Here is a 23,406-nt window from a genome sequence, read left to right as displayed (position 1 = left end):
GGCAGGCATCAGCCGCCTAAAATGGTTAATTTTTGTACTTTTTTTAACTATGCATTAAGCATACAACATGCACAAGTGCAGTGGTTTCTGTTAGTTATCACCGTGTCCCATCCGTTTTCCTATAGCCATACATGTTGGCGTAACTTTGACACTAACTTTGCCTTAAAGACAGCTCAAAAGTACTTGGATACACTCATGGGTGACCTAAGAGTGTTATACAGGGCTTCTAGGGCTTTTAAACAGTGTTATACACAATTTTTAGGGGCTTTCTTGTATTACAGGTTCGGTCAGAACTAGTTCGGTCCGAATCAAACTTTTTCACGAAATTCGGCGAACCTGCCGGACCGAACTTTTCATAAGTTCGCTCATCTCTAGTTAGGGGGTTAGGGCAAGGGGGTTATAGGGTTAGAGGTTAGGTTTAGGGTTACAGCTTTTCCAGAAGCGGAATCCCCAGCCAGAGCATTTCCGACGCTCTGGCTGAGAATTCCAGCATCTTAAATTCCCCAACATCACTGTTTATATATGGAGAATGATGTCAGGGGCTTGCATTACAAGGCACTTACCGTCATTCTCCATATATGAAGAGTGACATCAAGGTCTTTCTCAAGACAGGAGTCCTTGACCTGAGCGTTTGCTGTAAAGTTCTTGGTTAGCGTTTTAGGGGGTTAGGCATTAGGGTTAGGCCTTTAGGGGTTAGGCATAGAGCTTTTCCAGGAGAGAAATCCCTGGCCAGAGCATTGCTGACTCTCTGTTTGGGGATGCCGGCATTTTAAAGCCCCTAACGTTACTACTGTACATGTATGGACAGTGACGTCATGGGCTTCCTCTAGGAGCGTAATCCCGAGCCAGAGTGTTGCCTACCTTCTGGCCGGGGATTTTCGCATTAATAATCCCTTCATGTCACTCTCCATATGTGAACCGTGATGTCAAGGTCTTTGTCAAGACAGGAGTACCAGGCCAGAGCGCTTGCTGTAAAGCGCTTGGGTGAGGGGGTTAGGGTTGGGGTTAGGAATAGGGTTGGCGTTAGGGCATAGGGATCAGAGGTTAGGGTTGCGGGTTAGGAATAGGGTTAAGGTTACAGTGTTATGGTTAGAGGTTTAGGGGATTGGGTTAGGGAGTTAGGGTTCGTGGTTAGAAATAGGGTAAGGGTTAGAGTATTCTGGTTATGTTTAGGGGGTAGGGTTGAGGTTAGGGAGTTAGGGGATTAAGGTTTGGGTTAGTAAATTAGAATAAGGGGATACAGTTAGGAATAGATTTAGGGGTTAGGGTTCAGAGGTTAGTGATTAGGGTTGGGGGTTAGAGTTGGGTTGTTAGTGTTGGGGTTATGGATTTAGGGTTAGGGATAGGGTGAGGGGGTAGGGTTGGGGTTAGGGGCTAGGGTATAGAGATTAGGGTTAGGAATATTGTTATGGTTGTACGGTTGGGGTTAGAAATGGGGTCAGGGGGTTAGAGTGTTAGGGGTTAAGAATAGGGTAGGGGGTTTTGTATAGGGTTAAGCTGAGGGGGTGGGGTTGGGGTTAGGCTGTTAGAGAGTTAGGGTTTTGAGGTTAGGGTTGGGGGTTTTGGTTAGGAATAGGGTCAGGGTTGGGATTAGGAATAGGGTGAGGGTAAGTGGTTAGGAGGTAGGGTTGTGGATAGGGGGTTGGGGCTAGGATTAGGGGTTAGAAATAGAGCCCGGGGATAGGGTTAGGGTTTAGAGGTTAGGGGTTTGAGTTAGGAATAGGGTTAAGGTTAAAGGGTTAGGTTTAGCGGGTTAAGGGTTAGAGGGTTGAGTTTAGGGTGCTAGGGTTAAGGGGTAATGGTTTGAGGATTAGGGGATAGGATTTGGGGTTTGGGTTTAGAGGTTAGTGGTTAGAAATAGGGTTAGGGGGATGAGGGTGAGTGTGTTAGGGTAGGGGTTGGTGTTGGGTTTTAGGTTAGGAAGTTAGGTTGTTAGGTGTTGGTGTTAGGAATAGGAGTTAGCAATATAGTCAGGGGATAGGGTTATGGTTAAGAGGTTAGGGGTTAGAGTTAAAAAAAAAAAGGGTTAAGGTAAAAGGGATAGGGGGTTAAGGGGTTAGCGTGTGGGTTAGGGTGTTGACATTAGGGTTTGTTTTTAGGGTTAGGGGGGCTAGTGTTTAAGTTAACATTAGGGGATAGGGTTGGGGGTTAGGAATAGGGTTAGGGTTAGAGGGTTAGGATTTAGGGTAAGAGTTATGGGGTTGGGGTGCTAGGGTTAAAGAGTCAGGTTTAGCGGATAGGGTTAGGTGTTAGGGTGTAGAGGTTAGTGGTTAGGGTTTGGGGTGTTAGGATTGGGGTTTTAGGGTTTGGGTTATGGGGTTAGGTGCTATGGTTAGAGCTAAGGGATAGGATTAGGGCTTTTCCTGATGCTCTGGTTGGGAATGCCGGCATCTTAAAGCCCCTAATGTTACTGCTTATAAATGGGCAGTGACATCAGGGGCTCCCTCTTGGAGCGGAATCCCCGGCCAGAGTGTTGCCTACGCTCTGGCCGGGGATGTTCGCATTACAAATCCCTTAATGTCACTCTCCATATATGAACAGGGATGTCAAGGTCTTCCTCAAGACAGTCCCAGGAGTCCCTGGACAGAGCCCTTGCTGTAAAGCGCTTCGGTGAGGGGTTTAGGGTTGGGGTTAAGAACAGGGTAAGGGGTAGGGTTTGGGTTAGGACAAGGGTTGGCGTTAGCGTTTAGGGGTTAGGGTTGAGGGTTAGGAATAGGAATAGGATTAAGGGTTAGGGTGTTAGGGGTTAGAGGTTGGGGTTAGGGTTAGAGTGTTAGGGCGTTGGGGTATGGGTTAGGATGCTAGGACTAAGGGGTTGGGATTAGGGGATTAGGTTTAGAGGATAGGGTTTGGTTTGTAGTTAAGATGTTGGGGTTAGGGGTGGGCTTAGATGTTAGGGAGTTAGGGTTTGGGTTAGAGTTAGGGCATAGGATGAGGGGGTTAGGAATAGCGTTAGGGTTTAGAGGCTAGTGGTTAGGGTTGAGGTTTAGGGTTAGTGGTTTAGGGTTAGAGTTTGGGATAGAATTCGGGATAGGGTTAGGGAGTAAGGGGTTAGGGCTATTCCAGGAGCGAAATCCCCAGCCAGAGCCATAATGGGTTAGGAATAGGGTTAGGGTGTTAGCATTTGAGGTTAGGATTAGGAGGTTAGGAATAGGGTTAGGTCAAAGGGTAGGGTTGGGTTTAGAGAGTTAGGGGCTAGTGTTTAGAGGTTAAGTTTGGGGGGTTTGGAATAGTGTTAGGGTTTTAGGGTTGGGGTTAGGAATGAGAAAGGGTTACAGTGTTAAGGTTTAGGAATAGGGTATGGGGTTAGGGATAAGTGTTATGAATAGGGTTAAGGTGAGGGGTTAGGGTTGGGTAAGGGTTAGAGTTAGGGTTTTGGGGTTAGGATTGGGGGTTAGGAATAGGGTGAGGGTAAATGGTTAGGGGGTAGGGTTTGGGATAGGGGGTTGGGGTTAGGGATAGGGTTTATAGGTTAGGGTTGGGGGTTAGACTTAGGAATATGTTTAAGGTCAAAGAGTTAGGGGGTTGAGGGTTAGGGTGCTAAGGTTAAGAGGATAGGGTTTGGGGCTTAGGGGAAAGGGTTTGTGTTAGAGTTTAGGGGTTAGGAATATGGTTCGAGTGAGTGTTATGGTTAGGCTTAGGGGGTAGGGTTTTAGGGCGAAAGTTACGGGGTAGGGTTGGAGTTAGGGGGTTGCGGTTAGGTTAGGTTTAGAAAGTTAGGGAGTTAACATTATGGGTTAGGGTTTGGGTCAGTATTAGGGGATAGTATTGGGGTGAAGGTGTTAGGGGTTGGGGTTAGGGGGATAAGTTTGGTTAGGGGGTTAGGGTGGGGGATTTGCTTAAGGAGTTAGGGGTTGAGGTTAGGCGATAGGGTTGGGGTTAGGGCTAAGAATAGGGTTAGAGTCTTAAGGTAAAAGATAGGGTTAGAATTAGGGGGTTAGGTGGCTAGGGTTAAGGGATTGGGGGTTTGAGTTATGGGATTAGGGTTAGAGTGTTAGGGTTTTTGGTTTAGGGGGTTGGGGGTCTTAGGTTTAGGGGGTTAGTGATAGTGTGAGGGTAAGTGGTTAGGGGTAGGTTTGGTTTTAGGAATAGGTTTGGTGTTTGGGGATAGGGTTTGGAGTTTAGGGTTGGGAGTTAGCAATAGGGTTAAGGCTATAGGGTTAGGGGTTAGGGTTAGAGTTAGAAGGTTAGGGGGTTGGAGTTCGGATTAACGAGTTAGAGGGTTAGGAATGGGGTTAGGGTTTAGAGGTTAGTGGTTAGGTTTGGGGGTTAGGGATGGGTTGTTAGATTTGTAGTCAGGGGTTTAGGGTTAGAGATTGGGTTAGAATTAGGGATAGGGTTAGTTGGTTAGGTCTTTTCCGGGAGAAAAATTCCCGACCAGAGCCATAATTGGTTAGAAATAGGGTTAGGGTGTTAGGGGTTGGAGTTAGTATTATGGGTTTAGGAATAGGGTTAGGGTGAGGGGGTAGGGTTAAAGTAGAGGTTAATGGGTTAGGGGTAGGAATAGAATTAAGGGTTAGAGTGTTAGGGTTGGGTTAGATTTAGTTCTTAGGGAGTTAGGGGGGGCTAGGGTTTAGGTTAAAGTTAGTGGATAGGGTTGGGGGTTAGGAATAGGGTTAGAAGGTTAGGGTTATGGTTAGGTTAGAGGGTTAGAATTTACGCTAAGAGTAAGAATTAGGGGGTTAGGGTGATAGGGTTAGGGGGTTAGGCATTAGGGTTTAGAGGTTAGCGTTTAGGTGTTAGGGGCTAGGGTTATGGGGTTAGGGGCTAGGGCTTTTCCGGAAGAGAAATACCAAGCCAGGGAGTTGCTGGTTGGGGATTCCAGCATCTTAAAGCCCCTAACGTTACTTTGTTTTATGTGGACAGTGACCTCAGGAGCTCCCTCTAGGAGCGGAATCCCCAGCCAGCGTGTAGCCTACGTTCTGGTTGGGTATTCTGACATTACAAATCCCTTCATGTAACTCTCCATATATGAACTGTTAGGGTTGGAGTTAGGAGTTTAGGGTTAGTATTAGGGATATAGTTAGTGGGTTAGGGAATTAAGGGTTAGGGTTAGGGCTTTCCCAGGAGTGAAATACCTGGCCAGAGCCATAATGGCTTAGGAATAGGGTTAGGGGGTTTAGAATAGGGTTAGGTCGAGGGGGTAGGGTTGGGGTAAGTGTTGTGGCTAGGTAATTAGGGGCTAGTGTTTAGAAGTTAGGTTGAAGGGTTAGGAAGAGTTAGGGTTGGGGTTAGGAATCAGGTGAGGGGGTTAGAGTGTTAGGGGTTAGTAATAGGGTTGGGGTAAAGGCTAGGGGTTATTAATAGGGTTAAGGTGATGGTGTAGGGTTGGGGTTAGGCGGTTAGGGAGTTAGCGTTAGGGTTTTGAGGTTAGGGTTAGGAATAGGGTTTGAGTTAGGAATAGGGTGAGGGTAAGTGGTTAGGGGGTAGGTTGTGCATAGGGGATTGGAGTTAGGATTAGGGGTTAGGAATAGAGTCAGGGGATAGGGTTAGGGTTTAGAGGTTAGGGGGTAGAGTTAGGAACAGGGTTAAGGTTAAAGGGTTAGGTTTAGGGGGTTGAGGGTTAGGGGGTTGAGTTTAGTGTGCTAGGGTTAAGGGGTTAGAGTTTGGTGGTTAGGGGCTAGGGTTTGTGTTAGGGTTTGGAGGTTAGTGGTTAGAAATAGGGTTAGGGGCTTAGGGTGAGAGTGTTAGGGTTGGGGATAGTGTTGGGGTTAGGTTTTATGGGGTTAGGGGGTTAAGAATACAGTTGGGTTTAGGATTTAGATATCAGGGGTTAAGGTTGGGGTTAGGCATTGGATTAGGGGGTTAGGAATAGTGGGAGGGTAGGGGGTTAGGAATTGGGTTGTGGTTAAGGGATAGGGTTTAGAGGATAGGGGCTAGTGTTGGGGTTTAGGAATAGGGTGTTAGGGTTAGGGAGTTACAGGTTGGGGCTAGGGTTAGAGTGTTAGGGGGTTGGGGTGCTATTTTAATGGGGCTTGGGTTATGGGGTTAGGATTAGGGTTTAGTTGTTAGGGTTGGGGGTTAAGGGTAGGAATAGGGTTAGGGTGAGAGTGTTATGGCTGGGCTTAGGTTTAGGGGGCTATGGTTTTAGGGGGAAGGTTAGGGGGTTGCGAAAGTGTTAGCAGGTTAGGGTTAGAAAGTTAAGGAGTTAACGTTATGGGTTTGGATTAGGGGGTTAGTATTAGGGAATAGGGTTGGGGTTACAGTGTTAGGTGTTGGGGTTAGGGGTATAAGTTTGGGTTAGTATTTGGGGGTTAGGGTTAGTGGTTTAGGGAGTTAGGGGTTGAGTTTAGGCGATAGGGTTGGGGTTAGGGTTAAAAAAAGGGTTTAGAGGTTTAGGGTAAAAGATAGGGTTAGAATTAGGTGGGTTAGGTGGCTAGGATTAAGGGGTTTGAGTTATGGGATTAGGTTTAGAGTTTTAAGGTTTTTGGTTTAGGGGGTTGGGGGTGTTAGGTTTAGGGGGTTAGGAATAGTGTGAGGGTAAGTGGTTAGGGGTAGGTTTGGTTTTAGGAATAGGGTTTGTGTTAGGGGATAGGGTTTAAAGGTTGGGGTTCGGGGTTAGGAATAGGGATTGGGGGTTGGGGTTAGAGGGTTGGAGTTTGGATTAACGGGTTAGCGTTAAGGGATACGGTTAGGAGGTTAGGAATAGAGTTTTTGGCTTAGGGGGTTAGTTATAGGGTGAAGTTTAACGAGTAGGGTTGAAGTTAGGGGTTGCAGGTTAGAGTTAGAAAGTTAGGGAGTTAACATTATGGGTTTGGGTTAGGGGTTTAGTATTAGGGGATAGGGTTAGATTTGGAGTTAAGGTGTTAGGGGTTGGGTTTAGGGGGTTATGATTGTATTCGTGTTAGGGTCTGGGTTAGCGGCTTAGGGAGTTAGGGGTTGAGGTTAGGTTTAGGCGATAGGGTTGCGGGGTTAGGGTTAAGAATAGGGTTAGAGTGCTAGGGTTAGGGGTTTGGTTATGGGGTTAGGGCTAGGGGATTAGGGTTAGAGTGTTAGGATTTTTGCTTTAGGTGGTTGGGGTGTTAGGTTTAGGGGGTTAGGAATAGGGCGAGGGTAAGTGTAAAGGATCTGCCAGGCACAACTTCTGTGTATACGCCCATAGGTAATCAGTCTGCACCTGAGTCTATGTCTCTGAGACTGACTCCATCTTCCACCACTCAGGATGGCAGGCTTAGGAGTGGGAGAGCCTATCGCAGCCTGGCCAGACGGAGCTAGCTCCCGCCCTCTGTCTATTTATACCTATTCTTCTCGTATGGTTTCCTGGCCCAGCTACAGCTTCTACTATTTGATCCTGCTCCATACTGACCCTGGCTTACTGACTACTCCTCCTGCTCTGCGTTTGGTACCTCGTACACTCCTGGTTTGACTCGGCTCGTTCACCACTCTTGTTGCTCACGGTGTTGCCGTGGGCAACTGCCCCATTTCCCTTAGCTTTGTGTACCCTTGTCTGATTGTCTCGTGCACTTACTGAGCGTAGGGACCGCCGCCCAGTTGTACCCCGTCGCCTAGGGCGGGTCGTTGCAAGTAGGCAGGGACAGAGTGGCGGGTAGATTAGGGCTCACTTGTCCGTTTCCCTACCCCCATCATTACATAATCACAAGCCCATATACCTAGTCTACCCTGGTCCCTGACACTACTATGGACCCCCTTGAGACCCTGGCCCAGCAAATGCAGGGTCTCTCCCTACAGGTCCAGGCCCTGGCTCAGAGGATCAACCAGCCTGACGCTACCATGGTAGTGCCCCTCACCTCACCTCTTGAACCCCACCTCAAGTTGCCTGACCGGTTCTCAGGGGACCGGAGGACTTTTCTCTTCTTTCGGGAGAGTTGTAGGCTCTACTTTCGCTTAAAGCGTCACTCCTCAGGTTCTGAGAGCCAGCGGGTGGATATAATTATGTCCCGGCTCCAGGAAGGGCCCCAAGAGTGGGCCTTCTCCTTGGCTCCTGACGCCCCTAAACTTTCCTCCGTTGATCGCTTCTTTTATGCTCTCGGACTGATTTATGACGAGACTGACAGGACTGCCTTTGCCGAGAGTCAGCTGGTGACCTTACGTCAGGGTAAGAGACCTGTTGAGGAGTATTGTTAAGACTTTAGGAAGTGGTGCGTAGCTTCTCGGTGGAATGACCCTGCCTTAAGGTGCCAGTTTAGGTTGGGTCTGTCGAACGCCCTGAAAGACCTGCTAGTTAGCTATCCCTCTTCTGACTCCCTAGACCAGGTTATGGCTTTAGCGGTACGACTTGACCGACATCTCAGGGAACGACAACTTGAACGTTTTTGTGTTTTCCCCTCTGACTCCCCCATGATGCCTCCCGAGGTCCCGTTGCTTCGCTCTTCCACTGAAGACTCGGAGGTACCTATGCAACTCGGGGCCTCCGTGTCCCCCGACAACGTAGAGAGTTCCGCAGGAAGAATGGTCTCTGCTTCTATTGTGGGGATGACAAGCATCAAGTGAACACCTGTCCTAGGCGTAAGAATAAGCAGCCGGAAAACTTCCGCGCCTAAGTGATCATCGGGGAGGTCACTTGGGTGCACAGGTATTTCCCGTAAATTTGAAACGTAATAAAATCTTGCTTCCCTTTCAGGTCTCTTTTGGAGGTAGGTCTGCTACCGGCAGTGCCTTCGTGGATTCAGGGTCTTCTACTAATATCATGTCTGTGGAATTTGCTATGTCTCTAGCTATGCCTTTGATTGATTTGCCTAAACCTGTCCCGGTAGTGGGTATCGACTCCACTCCTCTTGCTAATGGTTATTTTACACAGCATACCCCTGTTTTTGAACTCCTTGTTGGCTCCATGCATTTGGAGCAGTGCTCTGTACTGTTGATGCAGGGATTATCGTCCGATTTGGTTTTAGGCCTTCCCTGGTTGCAGTTGCATAATCCCACGTTTGACTGGAATACTGGGGAGTTTACCAAATGGGGTAATGAATGCTTGACGTCATGTTTTTCTGTTAATTCTATTTCTCCCCCTGAGGAGGTGAACACGCTACCTGAGTTTGTTCAGGACTTCGCTGATGTTTTCTCTAAGGAGGCCTCCGAAGTGTTACCTCCTCATAGAGAATACGATTGCGCTATCGAATTGGTACCAGGAGCTAAGCTCCCTAAGGGTAGGATATTTAATCTTTCTTGTCCCGAACGTGACGCCATGAGAGAGTATATCCAGGAATGCCTGGCCAAGGGTTACATTCGCCCCTCTACTTCTCCGGTAGGTGCTGGCTTCTTCTTCATAGGGAAGAAGGATGGTGGTCTTAGGCAATGCAACGACTACCGTAACTTGAATAAGGTCACTGTAAGGAACCAGTATCCCCTTCCTTTGATTCCTGATCTCTTTAATCAGGTTCAGGGGGCCCAATGGTTCTCTAAGTTTGATCTACGGGGGGCGTATAACCTTATCCGCATCAAAGAAGGGGATGAGTGGAAGACTGCGTTTAACACGCCCGATGGTCATTTCGAATACCTCGTCATGCCCTTTGGGTTGTGTAATGCTCCTGCGGTCTTCCAGAATTTCATAAATGAGATTTTGAGAGATTACCTGGGGATATTTCTTGTAGTGTACCTTGATGACATACTGGTGTTTTCCAAGGACTGGCCCTCCCACATTGAGCATGTCAGGAAGGTGCTCCAGGTCCTTCGGGAAAACAAACTGTTTGCAAAAAACGAAAAATGTGTGTTTGGGGTACAGGAAATACCATTTTTGGGTCAAATCCTCACTCCTCATGAATTCCGCATGGACCCCGCCAAGGTCCAGGCTGTGGCGGAATGGGTCCAACCTGCCTCCCTGAAGGCGTTACAGTGTTTCTTGGGGTTCGCTAATTATTACAGGAGATTTATTGCTAAAGCCGCACGGCAGGTCCATTTTTTTTGCAGCGTGTGAATGAGATTTGTTCATATCTCATCCACTCTGCTGCGACTGTAATATGCTGCAGATTTTCCACAATAAAATGTGTTGCATAAAATCCGCAGTGTTCATGCCTAGTGTGTTCCTACCCTAAGGCCGGATTCACACAACCGTGTGCTTTTTGCACGCGCAAAAAACGTGGCATTTTGCGCATGCAAAAGGTCCATAACAGCTTCGTGTGTCAGCAGCGTATGATGCGCGGCTGCGTGAGTTTTGCGCAGCCGCCATCATTATGACACTCTGTTTGTATGTTTGTAGCACGCGGTGCTTTTCTGTTTTCATTCATAGTTTATACTGCTGCGGAAGTGCTGGGCGTGATTTTCATGCTCCCATTGACTTCAATGGGTGCGTGATGCGCCAACCACGCACAAATATAGGACATGTCGTGAGTTTTACGCAGCGGACACACGCTGCGTGAAAATCACTGACGGTCTGCACGGCCCCATAGACTAACATAGGTCCGTGCGAGGCGCGTGAAAATCACGCACGTTGCACGGACGTATTACACGTTCGTCTGAATAAGCCCTAACAATAAGGCCCAGTTCACAGAGTTTTTGGGCCTTGATATTGACTCGGACACTGCGTCAGAATCAGCACTAAAAAACTTCCAAAACCGCCTCCAATTGATTTAATCTGAAATCAATGGGAGCCAGTCGCGGAAAAAAGAAAAAGCAGCAAGTCCTTTCTTGCCGCGGTTCCGCCTCTGACCTCCCATCGAAATCAATGGGAGGCAGAAAATTCATTTTTCGCTGCGTTTTTTGTCTGCTGTCCTCAATCGGCGCGGGCAAAAAACGCAGCAAAAAACGCGGCAAGATAGTGTGGGCAACTCAAAATCTGCCTCAAAATTCTTTAAGGAATTTTGAGGCAGATTTTTTTTTGCCTGCAAAATACTGTGTGAACAGGGCCATACATAAACAGCACTTTGAGATAATTTACTCACCGTGTCAGAAGAGCTGCTCCCACTCCAGTCCTCTTCCGGCGATGTCTTCCAGGCGAGGTCTTCGGTCCAGACGTCCAGTCCTTCACCTCCAGCCAGGCTCCAGGTAAGTTTTGTCCATGTGTGATCGCGGGTGCGCGCGCGGACGATCGATCGCGGGTGCGCGCTTCCGGGCTTTCGCGGGTGCGCGCGGTCTCGAGTGCGGGCGTTCGTGGGTGCGCGCTCGCGACTGCGCACGCGCGGGAGTTTCCTTGTGCGCGCTATCGGTCGCGCGCGGGCGGTTTGACGGCCCCCCATGGGGAGGGGGCCCGCAGCAGCAGCAGCTCACGACATTCTTTTGGTGAAAAAAACGGGCCCCATTGCAAGGGCCCGTTTTTTCCTACCAAAAGAATGTCGCGGCAGTTGCCGGGCCCCCTTTCAGTTAGGTTTGGCCGGGCCCCTCACACCAGTACCCCTAATACCCCCTGATGGCGGCCCTGGCTGCGTGGAGAAGAGCTTTCCCAGCCAGAGGGTTATCCCGGACCCGTCCCAATGGCAGGCGTTACAATTGACTCATTACTTGTCAAGACTACCTACACCGGCTTCCTATGACCGAGCTCTATCTTCCTTTGAAACTTTGTGTTCTCAAACGGGGCATGTGAGACGGGCCCTGTCCAGTCTTTACTGCGTTCTGCTCACTCCTGCTGAGGATTTCATCCCACCATATATTACGAAATGGGAAAGAGATCTTCAGATTACTCTAAGGGTATGTTCACACGAGGGCGTCCGTTACGGCTGAAATTACGGGTATGTTTCAGCCTGAAAACATCCCCGTAATTTCAGCCGTACCGGCATGTGCAGGCGCTTGAACGCCGCGTCCATTACAGCCGTAATTAGCGCTGCTATTCATTGGAGTCAATGAATAACGGCTCCAATTACAGCCAAAGAAGTGACAGGTCACTTCTTTGACGCGGGCGTCTATTTAGGCGCCGTCATTTGACAGCGGCGCGTAAATATACGCCTCGTGTGAACAGACAAACGTCTGCCCATTGCTTTCAATGGGCAGATGTTTGTCAGCGCTATTGAGGCGCTATTTTCAGACGTAATTCGGGGCAAAAACGCCCGAATTACGTCCATAAATAGGCCGTGTGAACATACCCAAACACAACAGCAAAGGGAAAAGATCATGCTCCTCACACATAAGGCGTCTATTAGTAACTCCTATCAGGAAACCAGTTTTAAAATACTATTCCGTTGGTACAGAGTCCCACATGTGCTACATAAAATGTTCCCGGATGTTTCTCCTTTATGTTGGAGATGCGGCAGAGAAGAGGGAACGCTTTTACATATATTCTGGAGCTGTGAGAACCTTCGCACCTATTGGTCAGAGGTTCAAGATATCATTCTGGAGATCACAGGAATCTCGCTGGGAGATGATCCGGCATGGATTTTGCTGCACCACCACGATATACCTGTGGGGCGCTACAGGAAGATGTTAGTGAGACATTTGTTGAATGCAGCTAAGGCTTGTATTCTGGGCGGTTGGAGATCCTCTGAGCCTCCTGTGACTAGACAATGGCTGGAGCGCATTCACGAAATTCAGAGAATGGAGGAGTTGCTCCATTCCGCACCCGAACGAGCAACGCAGTTTCCGAAAACCTGGTTCTATTGGTTTGACTTCTGCAAGTCGGACAGATACAAGAGGGCCATGGGTGAACTGATTAGTGGAGAACCAGGGAGCTCTTGAGTTCTCTCTGGTCTGTGATGTGCTGTGGGGGGGGGGGGAGAGAGTGAGGGGAGAACATCTCCCCTTCTCCCTCTTAAGATTTTCCCTATTACCCCCCCCCTTCCTTTTGTCCTTCTACCCTTCGTTTACTTCCCTATTTGAATCAATCGTTACTAAGAATTGACTGAGATGTGGGTGATGGAGGGGCGGATGAGGGTGTAATGCTGGTATTCCTGTCTTGCTATACTAATGCTTGTAGTGTATTGATGGTACTATGTTGGGAGGACTTTGATTGCATATTTACTTATTGTTGTTGAAATATAGCTTGAAATGATCGGCCCTCATGGGCTTTTTATGTACCCATGTCACCCCCTTTTTTTTTCTGTATCCCCATTTCTTTTCTTGAAAATAAAAAATTTGAAATATAAAAAACAAAAAAAACAAAGGAGGAAACCCAGCGTCTGGTGATGTCCATGGGTTCCAGACTTCAGGCCATCATTGCCTGCAAAGGATTCTCTACAAAGTATTAAAAAAAACATTTATGGTAATGTTAATTTGTCCAATCACTTTTGATCACCTGAAATGAGGAGGTTGTGTAGAAAAATGGTGGCAATTCCTAAACTTTTCACAGGAGATTTTTGTTTAACCCCTTGAAATAAACCTGAAAGCTTCAACTTCAATTGCATCTCAGTTGTTTCATTTCAAATCCAATGTGGTGGCAGCAAAACCCAAATCATGAAGATTGTGTCACTGCCCAAATAATTCTGGACCCAACCCACACACACAGCAAACACTCTGAACAAGCATAGCTGCAGTGTAAAGAATGGGGGTGGGACAGAGCAAGAGTATTGAACTACAGCGAAGCTGGAGTCATTGATCATATCCAAGCCCTTATGAAGATTAGTCTAAAATGATGAAGATCAAAGTTATAATATACATTTTTTTTTTATTTGAAAAAATTAACAAATCTTCACAGAATAAAAACAGGAAGCGGATCATAAACTCAGCAGAACAATTAGAAGGTCGGCCAGATCAGGGTTCATTAGCGGTTGTGTCCAGCATCTTTGTTAGCGGTTTTGTCCAGCAGTGCCGCCTTGTGGTCATTTTCTGTGCTACATCCTGGACCCCTACAACCCATTACATAGCTGGACAGAAAAACGACTGCACTACCACCCTGCAAACTGCAGCGGCAGCCATATTGGTTGTAACAACTTTCCCATGAACAGATAAAACAAAGAAAAAACCTCCACTGTAACCAGTGTCAGGAGGGGGCGCTAAAGCCGGTTTACTCTTCCAAACTGGATCTTTTATGCAATGGTAAAACTTGTATTTCCCAATAGATTTTCTCCATTAACATAAAACTATTTACACGTGATCATTCTTCATCAAATCTTGAGAGATAAAACGGCAGCGTTATCACAGTTCATACGGGATGCCTCGGATTCTCCGTGCGAGCTGCATGTCCTTCACAAAGAGAGTGCCCCTATTGGCCTGGTGACTGAAGAGGTAAGAATCTTCAAAGAGACTCACGAGGAAGGCCTCAGCTGACTGTGGATACAGAAGAGCATTAGTCCCTCTTAAAGTGACAGCACTCCCGGTATAATTTACTACACAGCTCGAAGGACTGATCAGATTTCACTTTTATGAGCTGTTAGCTAGAGTGATGGTGGGGGGGGGGGGGCTCCTGGCCTCTGGAACTCCCACAATGCATCACAACCCCTATGCAAATGTCCCGCTAGGGCATATGGATGTGTTAGAGGGGGCGGGGGCTGAGTAGTGAACCACTGCAAAGAGCAGCTCCCTCTCTGGTTGACCCATGAATTACATGGACAGTGCATTGTATGAGATACTGACCTCTTGTAGCGCCATAAGTGCGGTGCTTTGCCAGTAGTAAAACACGCCGCGGGAATACTTCAGGCAGATCTCTCTCACCTGCAAGAATAAAAGGGGAATATCACTGACAATAAAGAGGAGCAGCCGCAGAGGACACATCCACTCACCAGGCGGAAAAACGGGGTTTTCTGAATGAGCAGATTGGTTGATTTTTGGTACTTTCTTATTTCCATCAGTGCACGGGCTCCTGGGCGGTAGCGTCTTCTTCGTTGTGTGCTCGGTCTGTGACTTGTTTCCCCTCTACCTGTAAGAAAGAAATCCATAATCACAGCTGAAAATGAATCTCCCGCTACATGGAAATTCACTGTCTGGGCGTGTTCACACGTAACGTAAACACGGCGGATTTTCTGCAACGGATTTCATTGCGGAAACTCCACAGCGTAATACAGAAGCAGAAGAGTGGAGGAGATTCAAACAAATCTCATCCAGACGCAGCCGAAAAAAACCCGCCAAACTTACCCAGATCTCTCTGCTCCTGCGTTCAACCCGGCCTCCAGGGATGATGTCTCATCCCATATGACTGCTGCATAACATCAGAGGGACACGTCACCATGGCTACGGGTAAGTATGGGTTTTTTTCTACCTTCTATGGACATTCCAGCCGAAAAACGGCAGTTTTTCAGCCAGAATTACCTCCGGTGCCCAGGGCCAATACGCTGTGTACTTTTACGCCGCGTATCTGCCCTGTGTGAACATGGCCTATTACCTTAATGTCCCCCAAGGAACATCAGGTAAACAGATTTAAAACATAACATGCTACCTGCAGCCACCACTAGAGGGAGCTCATTGTATATGGTTGTACATTGAACTTGGTAACAAAACAGTATGCAGTGAGCTCCCTCTAGTGGTGGCTGCAGGGAGACAAAATTATACCATGTAACTGTCTACGCAGGAGATTTAGAGCTCCGTTTCAGAAAACTGTGCTCACACTGCTGTAAAACGACATTAAGAAATTAATCAGCACAGAATGTTGGACCTAAAAAGGATATAAATGTGGACGTTCAAATTTTAGATACTTTTCTATGACTGATAATTTGGGGTCCATCAAGTCCCATTGATACCTGATTAAAGGGGTTGTACCACGAAAATAATTTTTCACCTATCCACAAGATAGGTGATAAATGCCGGATCGCTGCGGGTTGTTAACGAGTGCGGGTCCCAGAGTGGTGGTCACTCAAGTCATTCTCTATGGCAGTGGTCCCCAACCTATTTTGCACCGAGGACCGGTTTGATGCAAGAACATTTTTGCGGGGACTGGCGGGGGGGGTGGGTGGAGGGGTTAGTCAGTTCACACATTGCGTAAATACGGCGTATACCTGTATTATAATGCGGAAAAATCGGCAGCATAATACAGTAGCAGCAAAGTGGATGAGATAAAACACGTCTCATCCACACGCTGCATAAATGGAGTAGAAAAAAGGCTCAGAAATTGACGTCACAACATCGCGCCTGCCTGCGCGGAGCCGCTCACGGCAGAGTGCATAATTGGGCAAGGAGCAGTCAAACTTGACTCTTTCCGTCGATCCCATAGGGAATGAATAGAGCGGTCGGACTGCAGGTTGGAAATTCTTAGATCCCTCATTTCATAATATATCTTCATGGGTGTGAGCTGTGTTCTCAGATTCCCTTCCCAGAGCCATATAGTAACGTGCTTCCTGCAACCACCACTAGGGGGAGACGATTGTGCACATGCATACAGCTCCTGTTGTGCCTATATAAATCAGTCCTCAGTTTGCTCCCCCTAGTGGCGGCCTTGTGCTACAGAAATTTCGGTAAGTAACAGATTTTTACCTGCATAGAAACGAACCCTCTAAGATATAAAGCTGAGAAACGGATTACAATCTAGTATTACACGACCCGAGGTTATCTGGAATTCATTTTTAAAATAAAATATATAATGAGAGTGATAAGATGATCAAGGTGCAACTTTCTCTTACTTGGCGGAGATTGAGGAGGAGCTGCAGGTTTCTTCTGCGGCTGCGCCGACTTCCTGCGGGACAAGCTTTTCTGGGGTGGTTTCATGATGATGTAAAACGCTGCTGAGAGACATACAATCAGTTAAGCAGATAAGAGACGGTGACAATTCAGCAGAATGACAGGTGACGTAGGATAAACTGAGCGGTTTTATACTGACTGATGCCACCAATGCAAGTGACAAGAAAGTGATGACATTGACGGTGAAGATATGAGATTGCCGGATGTCAGTAATTAACGCACGCTGCATCAATGAATACAATAGATCCTCGTGGCATCAATTACCAGAACAGCGACATCAATGATCTATTTAATAATGCGGCAACAGAAGAGCTACCCGCAGCAGATCCCGCAAGCAATGGGCAGATGTTTGCAGACGTAATGGAGCCGTCTTTTCAGGCGTGATTCGAGGCGTAAAACGCCTGAAAATAGGTCGTGTGCACAGAACCTTACAGAGAATCCGTAATCCAGACAAAGGTGGGAAATTTAAAACTGGAGCAAAGGAAAAGTGGAGCAGTCGTCATGGAAATGAAAGGCCGCAGCTGGAGGACGATGAGCTGCAACAATGCAGTACAAATATACAGAAATAAAACATCTAATAATCCATATGATCTCTAGACACGCAGCAGCGAAAATGTATAAAATCAACACACACGATAGACGAGGAGAAGAAACATTCAGTCGAGTGCGCAACTTTTCTTAGGACTCTCTGCTTTGTGCCGTTTCTCTGTTATTCCTCCTGGAAATGTAAGAATTGACAGCTGTGTGTTACCAGTTGGGGGTGTGTCCCTACACAAACTGACAACGTCCAATCAGTGCTGACAGAGAGACTGTAGGGACACGACCTTTGATGAGGAGAATGGCAACACCAGGTTATCTATTAATACATACATTTCTAGGAGGAACCACAGAGGAATGGCACAAGCCAGAGATCTGAGAAAATACGCTCCAGAATAGTTATTTCATGGGGAATACAGGTATTTACTATAAGGGTATGTTCACACGCAGTGGTTTCAGACCTAATTCTGGCATTTTACGCCTCGAATTACGGCTGAAAAAACGCCCCTAATACGCCTACAAACATCTGCCCATTGCTTTCAATGGGAATTATGATGTTCTGTTCGCACGAGCCTTAAATTTACGTGTCGCTGTCAAAATACGACGCGCAAAATGACGGCTCGTCAAAAGAAGTGCAGGACACTTTTTGGGACGTTTTTGGAGCCGTTTTCTCATGGACTCGTGAAAACAGCTCCAAAAACGGCTGTAAAAAACGCAGCGAAAAACGCGAGTGGTTAAAAAAACATCTGAAAATCAGGAGCTCTTTTCGCCTGAAAACAGCTCCGTATTTTCAGACGTTTTTGCTCACTGCGTGTGAACAGAGCCTTACAGACACGTCAGGAGAAGTGACGGCTCCTCTTTAATAATATTGTCTGTATCCTGTATAATTCATGAGGACGCACGTGCTGCCCGGCGTGATGTCAGCGTCACCGTATCTATCAATGATTATACACTGAACTCTAGAAAACTGCCAGATACACCAGGACGACTGTATACATCAGAGTTTCCCAACCTTTTCAGGCTCGAGGCACCCCAGGGAAAAAAAATAATTCTCAGGGCACCCCTACCAAAAATTGTTTACAAAACGACAAAAAATGGCGAAAAACAAGAAGTACACTCTTAGGTTATGTTCACACAACGTTTTTTTGTAAGGCAGAAACAAAAAGTCTGCCTCGAAATTCATTTACGAATTTTGAGGCAGATTTTGAATTGACAGCGCTGTTTGACTTTTTTTTTTCCCACATTTTTTTTAAGCCGTTGAAGCGAATGCAAAAACCGCAGACAAAAAAGCACCAAACGAGCGCCGCAGGTTTTTTCTGCCTCCTATTAATTTAAATGGGAGGTCAGAGGCGGAAACCACTTGAAGACCGTCAGCCCCCCACTCACAGTAATGACAGTCAGCCCCCCACTCCCAGTAATGACCGTCAGCCCCCCCACTCCCAGTAATGACCGTCAGCCCCCCACTCCCAGTAATGACCGTCAGCCCCCACTCCCAGTAATAACCGTCAGCCCCCCACACACAGTACTGACCGTCAGCCCCCGCACACACAGTAATGACCGTCAGCCCCCCACTCACAGTAATAACCGTCAGCCCCCACTCCCAGTAATAACCGTCAGCCCCCCACACACAGTACTGACCGTCAGCCCCCCACTCACAGTAATGACCGTCAGCCCCCCACTCACAGTAATGACCGTCAGCCCCCCACTCACAGTAATTACCGTCAGCCCCCCACTCACAGTAATTACCGTCAGCCCCCCACTCACAGTAATGACCGTCAGCCCCCCCTCACAGTAATGACCGTCAGCCCCCCCACTCACAGTAATGACCGTCAGCCCCCGCACACACAGTAATGACCGTCAGCCCCCGCACACACAGTAATGACCGTCAGCCCCCCCACTCACAGTAATGACCGTCAGCCCCCGCACACACAGTAATGACCGTCAGCCCCCCCACACACAGTAATGACCGTCAGCCCCCCACTCACAGTAATGACCGTCAGCCCCCCACTCACAGTAATGACCGTCAGCCCCCCACTCCCAGTAATGACCGTCAGCCCCCCACTCCCAGTAATGACCGTCAGCCCCCCACACACAGTAATGACAGTCCAGCCCCCCCACTCACAGTAATGACCGTCAGCCCCCCACTCCCAGTAATGACCGTCAGTCCCCGCACACACAGTAATGACCGTCAGCCCCCCCACTCACAGTAATGACCGTCAGCCCCCGCACACACAGTAATGACCGTCAGCCCCCCACTCACAGTAATGACCGTCAGCCCCCCACTTCCAGTAATGACCGTCTGCCCCCCACACACAGTAATGACCGTCCAGCCCCCCCACTCACAGTAATGACCGTCAGCCCCCCACTCCCAGTAATGACCGTCAGCCCCCCAACACAGTAATGACCGTCCAGCCCCCCCACTCACAGTAATGACCGTCAGCCCCCCACTCACAGTAATGACCGTCAGCCCCCCCACTCACAGTAACGACCGTCAGCCCCCCCACTCACAGTAACGACCGTCAGCCCCCCCACTCACAGTAACGACAGTCAGCCCCCCCACTCACAGTAACGACCGTCAGCCCCCCACTCCCAGTAACGACCGTCAGCCCCCCACACACAGTAACGACCGTCAGCCCCCCACACACAGTAATGACCGTCAGCCCCCCACACACAGTAATGACCGTCAGCCCCCCACTCACAGTAATGACCGTCAGCCCCCCACTCACAGTAATGACCGTCAGCCCCCCACTCACAGTAATGACCGTCAGCCCCCCCACTCACAGTAATGACCGTCAGCCCCCCCCACTCACAGTAATAACCGTCAGCCCCCCCACTCACAGTAATGACCGTCAGCCCCCCCACTCACAGTAATGACCGTCAGCCCCCCACTCCCAGTAATGACCGTCAGCCCCCCACTCCCAGTAATGACCGTCAGCCCCCCCACTCACAGTAATGACCGTCAGCCCCCCCACTCACAGTAATGACCGTCAGCCCCCCCACTCACAGTAATGACCGTCAGCCCCCCACTCCCAGTAATGACCGTCAGCCCCCCACTCCCAGTAATGACCGTCAGCCCCCCACTCACAGAAATGACCGTCAGCCCCCCACTCACAGTAATGACCGTCAGCCCCCCCACTCACAGTAATGACCGTCAGCCCCCCCCACTCCCAGTAATGACCGTCAGCCCCCCACTCACAGTAATGACCGTCAGCCCCCCCACTCACAGTAATGACCGTCAGCCCCTCCACTCACAGTAATGACCGTCCAGCCCCCCCACTCACAGTAACGACCGTCAGCCCCCCCACTCACAGTAACGACCGTCAGCCCCCCCACTCACAGTAACGACCGTCAGCCCCCCCACTCACAGTAACGACCGTCAGCCCCCCCACTCACAGTAACGACCGTCAGCCCCCCCACTCACAGTAACGACCGTCAGCCCCCCACTCCCAGTAACGACCGTCAGCCCCCCACTCCCAGTAACGACCGTCAGCCCCCCACACACAGTAACGACCGTCAGCCCCCCACACACAGTAACGACCGTCAGCCCCCCACTCACAGTAACGACCGTCAGCCCCCCACTCACAGTAACGACCGTCAGCCCCCCACTCACAGTAACGACCGTCAGCCCCCCACTCACAGTAACGACCGTCAGCCCCCCCACTCACAGTAACGACCGTCAGCCCCCCCACTCACAGTAATGACCGTCAGCCCCCCCCACTCACAGTAATGACCGTCAGCCCCCCACTCCCAGTAATGACCGTCAGCCCCCCACTCACATTATAATGACCCCTCAGTAAAGCCACCATCAGCCTCCGTCCCCCCAGTAAAATGACCATCAGCCCCCTCCAGTAAAGCCACCATCAGCCTCAGTCCCCCCGCCCCCCCGATAAAATAACCATCTGCCCCTCTAGTAAAGGGACCATCACAGACAGAAAGTGTGATTACCCCTGGGGAAGGAATAAATAAGGAGGTATAAGAACAACAACTCCCAGCATGTCCAGGATGTTATGTGATATCAGAGAAAGTTTACAGGAGGAGGTATAAGAGGAGAGGACTACAACTCCCAGCATGTCCAGACTTAGTATGGGATATCAGAGGACATTATAGGGAGGAGGTATAAGAGAAGAGGACTACAACTCCCAGCATGTCCAGACTGTTATTATGGGATATCAGAGGACATTACAGGGAGGAGGTATAAGAGGAGAGGACTACAACTCCTAGCATGTCCAGGACGTTATTATGGGATATCAGAGGACATTACAGGGAGGAGGTATAAGAGAGGACTACAACTCCCAGCATGTCCAGACTGTTATTATGGGATATCAGAGGACATTACAGGGAGGAGGTATAAGAGGAGAGAACTACAACTCCTAGCATGTCCAGGCTGTTATTATGGGATATCAGAGGACATTACAGGGAGGAGGTATAAGAGGAGAGGACTACAACTCCCAGCATGTCCAGGACGTTATTATGGGATATCAGAGGACATTACAGGGAGGAGGTATAAGAGGAGAGAACTACAACTCCCAGCATGTCCAGGCTGTTATTATGGGATATCAGAGGACATTACAGGGAGGAGGTATAAGAGGAGAGGACTACAACTCCCAGCATGTCCAGGACGTTATTATGGGATATCAGAGGACATTACAGGGAGGAGGTATAAGAGGAGAGAACTACAACTCCCAGCATGTCCAGACTGTTATTATGGGATATCAGAGGACATTACAGGGAGGAGGTATAAGAGGAGAGAACTACAACTCCCAGCATGTCCAGGCTGTTATTATGGGATATCAGAGGACATTACAGGGAGGAGGTATAAGAGGAGAGGACTACAACTCCTAGCATGTCCAGGCTGTTATTATGGGATATCAGAGGACATTACAGGGAGGAGGTATAAGAGGAGAGAACTACAACTCCCAGCATGTCCAGACTGTTATTATGGGATATCAGAGGACATTACAGGGAGGAGGTATAAGAGGAGAGAACTACAACTCCCAGCATGTCCAGGCTGTTATTATGGGATATCAGAGGACATTACAGGGAGGAGGTATAAGAGGAGAGGACTACAACTACCAGCATGTCCAGACTGTTATTATGGGATATCAGAGGACATTACAGGGAGGAGGTATAAGAGGAGAGAACTACAACTCCTAGCATGTCCAGGCTGTTATTATGGGATATCAGAGGACATTACAGGGAGGAGGTATAAGAGGAGAGGACTACAACTCCCAGCATGTCCATGCTGTTATTATGGGATATCAGAGGACATTACAGGGAGGAGGTATAAGAGGAGAGGACTACAACTCCCAGCAAGTCCAGGACGTTATTATGGGATATCAGAGGACATTACAGGGAGGAGGTATAAGAGGAGAGAACTACAACTCCCAGCATGTCCAGACTGTTATTATGGGATATCAGAGGACATTACAGGGAGGAGGTATAAGAGGAGAGAACTACAACTCCCAGCATGTCCAGGCTGTTATTATGGGATATCAGAGGACATTACAGGGAGGAGGTGTAAGAGGAGAGAACTACAACTCCCAGCATGTCCAGGCTGTTATTATGGGATATCAGAGGACATTACAGGGAGGAGGTATAAGAGGAGAGGACTACAACTCCTAGCATGTCCAGGCTGTTATTATGGGATATCAGAGGACATTACAGGGAGGAGGTATAAGAGGAGAGAACTACAACTCCCAGCATGTCCAGACTGTTATTATGGGATATCAGAGGACATTACAGGGAGGAGGTATAAGAGGAGAGAACTACAACTACCCACATTCCCCTGGCTCCATTTCTCACACAACTGCTAAGAAAGTAAAGAAAACCGCACTTACCCTGCCCAGTGTTAATGGCTCCTCTCCCTCCGTCAGGCTTCTAGTGGGAAGCTGTGGGCGGTGCTTGTAACAGACGTCCGCGCGTCACGTCTGCTACAACGTCGGGGGCGGAGCTTGTAGCAAAAAAAAACAAACAAAAAATGTCAAAAAAAAAATCGATTATTTTTTATTTTTTGCCGTGGATGAGCCGCGGCACCCCTGAACAGCTCTCGGCACCCCGGTTGGGAACACTGGTATAGATTATATAATAGCCCCACAATATAAAAGCCAAGAAAAACCAAAAGGCTCCCGCACTGCGTTCTTCCAGGTTATGTATCGCCCCCTTGTGGCTAATAGAAGAAGTACACCAAATGTTCAAACCATCGCTAAAGCCAACAAAACTATATCCTGATGTTTGATCTCCCACAATCTATAATAATAATATAACCGCGCGGTCTCAATGACGTCATCAAGACCTCGGCTGTAAAGAAAAGCCTGTTTATACCCCTGGGTTCCAGGATGGGTCTATTTTAGGCTCGATGGGTTTCTATCAAGTTCTATAGAAAATGCTTAGAAACGTTGTGATATTAAAAAAAAAACTTTTATTGACATTAAGACCCCTTTACCA

At 48.5% G+C, this 23,406-nt stretch overlaps 1 protein-coding gene across 2 annotated transcripts; it reads right to left on the bottom strand.

Moving 5' to 3' along the window:
- Nucleotides 1-13,463: 13,463 nt before the first annotated feature.
- Nucleotides 13,464-23,034, bottom strand: LOC142722912 (histone H3-like centromeric protein A). 2 transcript variants are annotated; one of them, XM_075848902.1, is made up of 5 exons: nt 22,800-23,034; nt 16,368-16,469; nt 14,538-14,674; nt 14,392-14,469; nt 13,464-14,085 (listed from the first exon to the last, which is right to left on the bottom strand). In XM_075848902.1, the coding sequence occupies exons 2-5, from the start codon at nt 16,450-16,452 to the stop codon at nt 13,954-13,956; spliced, it is 432 nt and encodes a 143-aa protein (XP_075705017.1). In that variant the 5' UTR covers nt 16,453-16,469; nt 22,800-23,034; the 3' UTR covers nt 13,464-13,953. The 2 variants fall into 2 exon arrangements, with proteins under 2 accessions (XP_075705017.1, XP_075705016.1); XM_075848901.1 differs by having other exon boundaries at nt 16,368-16,466; nt 22,800-23,033.
- Between the last annotated feature and the right edge of the window lie 372 nt (nt 23,035-23,406).

Source organism: Rhinoderma darwinii, unplaced genomic scaffold (assembly GCF_050947455.1).
Source record: "Rhinoderma darwinii isolate aRhiDar2 unplaced genomic scaffold, aRhiDar2.hap1 Scaffold_538, whole genome shotgun sequence".
Classification (NCBI taxonomy): Eukaryota; Metazoa; Chordata; class Amphibia; order Anura; family Rhinodermatidae; genus Rhinoderma; species Rhinoderma darwinii.
Note: the sequence above shows the minus strand (reverse complement) of the source record. Positions and strands in the feature narration are given on the sequence as shown.